Source organism: Corvus kubaryi, unplaced genomic scaffold, assembly GCF_017639235.1.
Source record: "Corvus kubaryi isolate FWS band 111438036 unplaced genomic scaffold, C.kubaryi_AGA036_p1.0 37397, whole genome shotgun sequence".
Taxonomy (NCBI): domain Eukaryota; kingdom Metazoa; phylum Chordata; class Aves; order Passeriformes; family Corvidae; genus Corvus; species Corvus kubaryi.
This window is the reverse complement of record NW_024581136.1, coordinates 21,494,181-21,501,911: the sequence shown is the minus strand read 5'-3', so window position 1 is coordinate 21,501,911 and position 7,731 is coordinate 21,494,181. Positions and strand designations below refer to the sequence as shown.

General features: G+C 40.6%; 1 protein-coding gene across 1 annotated transcript; it reads left to right on the top strand.

Moving 5' to 3' along the window:
• The first annotated feature begins 317 nt into the window (after positions 1 to 317).
• On the top strand, positions 318 to 6,523 carry TM4SF4 (transmembrane 4 L six family member 4). Its single transcript, XM_042041832.1, has 5 exons — positions 318 to 728; positions 971 to 1,060; positions 3,182 to 3,315; positions 5,887 to 6,076; positions 6,303 to 6,523. The coding sequence occupies exons 1-5, from the start codon at positions 555 to 557 to the stop codon at positions 6,318 to 6,320; spliced, it is 606 nt and encodes a 201-aa protein (XP_041897766.1). The 5' UTR covers positions 318 to 554; the 3' UTR covers positions 6,321 to 6,523.
• The last annotated feature ends 1,208 nt before the right edge of the window (positions 6,524 to 7,731 follow it).

Here is a 7,731-nt window from a genome sequence, read left to right as displayed (position 1 = left end):
ACCTTTTATCAGCTAGCCTCTCTACTATTTCAATTACAGAACTGTCTCATGACATGTAAAAACTTGGACTATAGATATGTTATTAATATCAGCTGACTCATTATGCATTTTTATGTCAGTCCTTGCAAAAGAAGTGTTTTCTAGTATGAAGAAAGATCGTGTGCTGTAAAAATGATGATCCAGAACTAAGACAGATATCTACCTATGACCTGAGCCCAGATTATGAAGTGTCTCAGCTACCTTAGTAAAATATTAACAGAGTTTGCGGGTTGTCATAGTAAAATGAGAGGCTGCCCTGAATGTAATTTCATTTATGGACGTTCAGAAAATTGACATCACAGCTGCAAGGCCATATAAAAAACCAGCACAGTGTATTTTGGATTGACTGCAGGAACACTGACGGGAGCATTCTACAGGCTCAGCTCCTCTAACGGCACAACAGAAACGGGATTTTGCAAAGTACACCAAGAAGCTTCTTTTTATAAAGTAGTTCTGAGAACATCTGAGAGATTTTATTTTGTCTTCAATTGTGTTTGAAATTCCTTTAAAGAAGCATGTGCACGGGAGGCTGTGCCAAGTGCCTGGGAAGTACTCTCATCCCTCTGGCCGTGCTCTGCACCCTTGCTAACATTTTGTTGTTTTTCCCTGGAGGAAAAGTGGCTGAAGACAATGCACACATTACAGATGAGGTTTGGTACTTTGGAGGGATCTTGGGATCAGGTGTATTGGTAAGTATCTAAATTCAGACATTCCTACCTTCCTCCCACCCCCAGCCATGACTTGCATTGTTGAATTTTCTCAGGACTGCAAATTCCTCTTTGATGAACAAATAAGTTATAAGTCATCCAAAGGTTTAGCAATAAGTAACTTAACCTAATGATAAGAAAAAAAAACCCCATAGAATTATTATATTTAAAGAATATGTAACTTAAATTTATCCAAATTCAAACTGTATTTCTATTATTTGTAGATGATCTTCCCTGCCTTGGTATTTTTGGGCCTTCAGAATAATGATTGCTGTGGATGCTGTGGTAATCGGAGCTGTGGAAAGAGGTTTGCGGTAAGAGAAAGGAAACACGGCAAAAAAAGCAAAAGTTAAATTGTTACTGATATATGTATCTTCCTCTCACAGTCATTGTGAGTCTAGACAGATGCTGTCCCGAGTGTGGGACACAGCTCTGACATTTGTTTGAGTGCTGGGAAGTGGAAACAGCAGGCTGTAAAAATTGTATTATGCCTCTGATGTTCTACCACAGGTACCACAATGGTATGGCCTCAGTGGTTTTTGCTAGCACAAGATACTTATAGTTACTATCACAATCAAAACTTACTGCTGAAAGATCTACACTTTGTTTTGCAGAGTACAACAGTTCTCCCTTTAGACAGTTTTTGTTGGCAGCTTTTAAAATTACCCTGGCAGTCAGACACTACATTCCCAACTCACTGCAGACCTTCAAAATGAGCTCTATCTCATTAGATTCACAGGAAATTTCAGGAAGGAGTAGACCTCGGGAAGTCACCTAATCCAACCTCCTACCTAAAGCAGTGTGGACCAGGCTCTACATTGAATTTATAGCTTCCTCCCACACTAGAAAAGTTTCCAAATGATACTTTCAGACACTAGTAAACATCCCAAACATTTTAGTTTTAAAATTAAATCAGAAAATAAGTATATTTCTCATAGGAAAATATGTCCTTTTGAAATAATTTCTTTGGATCAAGTAGATCGTTACACTTGTTTAATAAAGGAACAGATTTTCAAGAGAAAAAAAAAAAAGAGAAAAACAAATAGGAAAAGATTCATGACTATAAGGTTGACCAAAGAGCCTTCCCTAAATTCTGTCTTTGATGCTGTGTTCATGCAATGCCAACAAAACAGGTGGAACTTGGAAAAAGAGGAAATGGAGCCACCTGTTTCTCTTTATAACACTGTATGATCCATTTTCTGCAAGCAGTGAGGAGAAACTAGTTAAACTTTGCAGAGCACAGACCACTCCACGAGTAGCCAAGCACTGTGGTTTTGCTGCCGCTCATTCATGTGGTGACCAGGGGCACAGTCCCACACAGTGACCACTGTGAGCACTGGCTGAGTGTGAGCCAACCTGCATGTGTGTGGTGCTGCCTGCAAAGCAACCTGCCTTCTTTGCTGGCAAGGGTGTTAGAGTGCAGATGACTGGGAATATTAATACAGTCAAGTGTACCAAGTACACTGTACTATGAGAGTCCTACTGGCCTTATCACCATCAGCATGGCTGAGAACCAAATGTGGTATTGTATGTTAGCTGAAATCCATTATTATGATGTCTACTACAAAAGCATAATTTTTAAGCTAGCCCTATCGGATATATCAACATTAAAATGCATGCCAGCACTCAAGGCAAGAGTCTTGTGATGAGGTTTGAACAAAAAACTCACATTGAACTCGATGATATTAGAGGTTGTTTCCAACCTAAATGGTTCTAACCTGAAAGTATGGCATTTTTTAGCTCCACCTGTACCCCTTTAATCCAATAAAGGACACTACCTCTACCTATGAACTGTTAAAGGCTACAAGTGTTTCAGAATTCAAGCAGGGCATTAGTTCTTGCATGATTTACTTATATATTAATATATATGAAAAATCTGTAATAGAAAGCCAGAAAAATAAAGACATACTTTCCCATCCATTTAAATTGCACTACTAGAGCTTACACTGGTAAATACCTGTGAGGAGATAAAGTATAATATGAAACCTAAAGGGAGACTTGGGAAGGAAAACTATAATTATTTGGTCCAAATATAACCAAGATACCAAAGCTAACTTGTAAAGGATTCTGTAGATTTTTTTAAAAAATGCCTTGAGTGGTCCAAGACTTCAGTCTTGCTTGCAGTCTCCTGAGAAAAACATCTGGCTGCAGGGGAACAGGAGCCCTGGCACAGGAGGCCCCCGGGGGAGCAGCGCCATCTGCTGCCAGCGTCTGCCCTCTCCTCCTCAGGCACACGGGGCTGGTGGTAAAGCTTTAAAATACCATAGAGGTATGCATTACACATCTACTATGCAATGAAAACTAATATGCTTTAGCTGTTCAGGTGTTGACTATTTGACTATTAACAGCTGAATTTAGGGGACGTACACTGACATTAAGGGTGCATTTAATTGTTTGAATGAGAACCAAAATAACATTCTTTTTCTCTTCATCAGATGTTTTCTTCTATAATATTTGCTGCCGTTGGACTTCTGGGAGCCGGATACTGCTTTATTTTGTCAGCAGTAGCCCTAAACAAAGGCCCTAAATGCAAGACTGGAAACGAGTGGAAGTACCCTTTCCAGGATGGGTAAGACAAGGCAATCAGGAGAAAAAGATATACATGTTTTAAGTTTGTGATATGATTCAAATTCCAAACCCATTGTATAAAAACGGGAATTATACTGTTTGTCTAAATTACAGAAGCTCTTAGAAGTGCCTGCAGTGCACAGCAACACTTCATAAGGTTCAAGAGCACAGATGTAAAGAATAACAAGTACTATCAAAACTACTGAGTTTCAACGGGGCCAATACAGAGAAATGCACAGACTCCTCCTAGGTTATTCTTGGTATGATAAGCAACATAGGGGGATAAATTCCACTTAGATGAATAGCAATGACACACTGAGACACATCTCAGAGTCCTGAAGGAATTGGCTGATGTAATTGCCAAGCCACTCTCCATATCTGAAAAGTCCTGGCAGTCAGGTGGAGCCCCAGGTGGCTGGAAAAAAGGAAACAATACACCCATCTTTAAAAAAGGTAGGAAGAAGGACCCTGGGAACCATCAACCTGTCAGCCTCACCTCTGTGCCTGGGAAGATCATGGAACAGTTCCTCCTAGAAGGTCTGCTGATGCACATGGAGGACAGGGAAGTGATTTGGGACAACCAGCATGGCTTCACCAAGGGCAAGCCCTACCTGACAACCCAGTGGCCTTCTATGATGGGGTGGCTCCATCAGTGGATAACGGAGGGACTACAGAAGTCATTTATTTGGACACAATCCCCCACAACATCCTGCTCTCTAAATTGGAGAGAGAGGGATTTGATGGGTGAACTGTTAGATGGAAAAAATGTGGTTGGATGGTTGCATCCAGAGGGTGGTGGTCAGTGGCTCAGGATCCTTATGGACATCAGTGACAAGAGGTGTCCCTCAGGGATCCCTACTGGGACTGGCGTTATTTAGTATCTTTGTTAAAGACACAGATGGAGGAGGCCACCAAGATGATCAGACGGATGGAGTGCCTCTTCTATGAGGAAAGGCTGTGAGAATTGGGATTGTTCAGCCTGGAGAAGGGAAGCCTCAGTGTGACCTGATTGTGGCTTTCCAGTAACTGATGGGAGCCTACAAGAAAGATGGAGCGGGACTTTTTATAAGAGCATGTAGTGACAGGACAAGATAATGGCTTCAAACTAAGAGCAGGTTTAGATCAAATATTAGGAATAAATTCTTCCCTGTGAGGGTGGTGAGGCACTGGCACAGGCTGCCCAGAGAAGTTGTGGATGCCCCATCCCTGGAAGCATTCGAGGCCAGGTTGGACAGGGCTTGGAGCAACCTGGGATAGTGGAAGGGGTCTCTGACCATGCAGGGGGATTGGAATGAGATGATCTCTCAGGTCCCTTCTAATCCAAACCATTCTGTGATTCTATGATTACATTGAAATTTGATGGTATTCAAATAATTAGGAATAATAATATAATATATATTATAATAATATAATCTATGTATAATTTTATTTTGGCTATGGCATTTGGAAGCTGCTTGTTCCTCATGCTCTGCAATGCAAACATATTCAATGTCATGTATATTTATCACCTAACCTCAGTAATCCCACTGCTCAGGCTGAAGTCAAAACAAGTTCAACAAACAACAGGGCACAATGTACTACTGAGGAGAGCAGGTGTGGTCAGAACAGAACGGCAAGGGCTGCAGTAAACTCCCCATCACCTCAGAACTTTTAATGCAGTCTGCCTCAGTCAAGAGTGACCTGGCAGCATTTCTTGCATAATACACCAAAAAATTATACTTCAGGTTGAAAAGAAAAAAAAAAAAAGAAAACAAGAAGTATACAGGTAGAGGATTATTTGTTCATGGGCCAGTGAGGGCTGGAAACCAACTCCCTTGGTCTCATTCTGAGAGTCTCTGGAAATATGCTCTGTTTCAAACATAGTTTTGGTTGCAGTCCAGAAATCACTTGACAAGAACACAAACAAGTCAGCACTAAGAATAAGCAGAGGAAATATAGCCAGTGGTTAAGCAGTTTACAATCAAATCAAAATGCGAACGTAAAAATTATGGAAAATACCTTTAGATGAGGCATCTAGAACAGCAAAAGCTGTTCTTTTCAGCTCAGTGGGAAAGAGGTGACTTGTATAATTTCATGATTTGTTTTGATAATTCAGTTGTTTTGATTTTATTACAATTTACTTCCTTGTTCCCAATAGTACTTTGAGGTACTGGATTGCATGCCCTGACCACAGTCCCCCACCCACCCCCACCCCCAAAAAATGCTGTCATCAAGTAAAAGCAGCAAAAATGCCCCTGAAAAAACACAGCAACAGATAAAACCCATTTGGCACACACTTGGCTAAGATCTTTTCTTCCCAAAGCACTAGAAATGGTTCAGTTGTATCAAACATATACTTGTCTCCAATTGTTCCCTTCTGATGTCTTGTTTTTTTCAAGTCACTTGCTTCAATTCAGCTAGAAACTAAACTAAAGTCATATTCTAGATAAGTAGCACCAGTGTGACAATGGAAATTCTTACCAAAGCAAACAAAACCTCGGCCATGGCACAGCAGTGACAACTTCTCAGGGGTGAGAGACCCTCTTTTGTGAGTTAATGTAGTCTTCTTCCTAACTATTTTGTTCTCCTGTAGGAACTACCTTGCTGACTACACATTGTGGAATACGTGTGATTCACCTGCAAATATTGTCCCATGGCACCTGTCACTCTTCTCCTTACTGCTGATCATGAGCGGGATCCAGGGAGTGCTCTGTGGCATTCAGGTGGTCAATGGCCTGTTTGGAACCCTCTGTGGGGACTGCAAATGCTGCGGATGTTGTGGGGTGAGCAACCGATGATTCTCCTTTGTTATTTCACGTACTTATGAATTACATACACACCTCTAGCTGACAGTCAGAAAAACTAAACTAGCCTTCCTTCAGGTCCATGATGGTGTTTTCTAACATAGCTGCCAAAACTCTACACTGTTACCATTAGGAAATAATAAAATCCTTCGAAAGTCACAGCAATAGGAGCCAGGAAATTACCTCCATGTTTTTATTCTTCCAGGGAAATGGAACTGTCTAAAGAATAGGAATATTGCAGACAACCCTCCTCACCTTGAGAGGATCCCTTCTGCAGCCGCTCCACAAAACAGCCATCAGATGCACTGGCTCGGGCTAAGAAGATGAGAATGAAGGGCTCCTCCTCCCACCAATGTCATGAAGCCCTGACTCTGTTTGCAGCCTTCCTGAAATCCCTCATCATGGAATAAAATAAGTGAAATACAACTCTCACATTCATATTTATTTTTGTAAAACAGCTTCCATTTAAAAAGAGGGTATTCTCAGGCAAAATACAGTTTTGGGTTACAATTTCTATTCAGGTCAGTTAGGTAGCTTGTAACTCCTCAAAGCTTCCAATCTATACATGAGCACAAATGCTGTTTATTAATCTTTTTGCAGAAGTTCAATTTAGCCATATTTGGCACACTGCTATGAAAAAGACAGGAAAGACAATAGAGAGCTCAAAGGCAAAAATACCTTTTAGAAAGAACTTCTAAAACTTTAAAAGAAAAAAACTACTTCCCAAAGGAATCAAGGAGAAAATAAGAGGGATTGGAGACATTTGAGGGATTCAAATCAACTAATATGCTTCTTTAAAAAAATTCTGAAACAAATTTTCACAAACCAGTTTGCCAGGCTGGATTTCTCAACGCTTCTCAATATTTGCCATATCTGTTCCCTAAAATTTTCCTCCTGAAATAATGATTCTGTGGCCTGTGCTTTCAGAAAATGTATTTCATTGACTGTATTTACACTAGGGATATTTGAAGAACTTAGAAGTACTTAAAAGCACTGAAAGCTCTTGAGCAAGATGCAGAAATGTTAAACGGTTTGATATAGGTACTGAGAATTACACTGTGCAAGATGATAAATTGTAAAAAAAACCTCTTGAGAAACAGCTGTCTGTCCCACCTGTTCTACTGCATTGCCCAGGAATTTGAGAGTACCCTTTATTTCAACACACACTGTGCAACCTTCTATTCATTTGTGGTGAGCAGCTGTCCTGCATCTCATCCCGCATTTGTCTTGTTTGATTTATATGAAGCCTTTGGGAACATGGAGTGTTTCTCATCAGTGTTCAACAAAGGGATGGGTAGCTGCATAGTGTACAGCTTTGATATATCAATAAACAGAGTACATAAATCTTTGTAGGAGATGGGATAAGAAATAACAGGCTATAATACCTAACATCAAAATCAATGAGCTACTGCTTCTAAGAGCCACCCAGCTACATGATGGCTTTCTAACACGAGCTAATCTATAGTAGATACTGACACAAGGTGCACACGGTTTCATCTTGTGATCTGGACTGCATTCACACCTTGGCCTTCAGGTGTATCGAAGAAGGGTAAATGAGCCAGAACCAGCAGCCCAGCTGAACTCACACTTTAATGTGCCAACAACAGTGTTCCCAAATCTATTCAGTTAAGGCT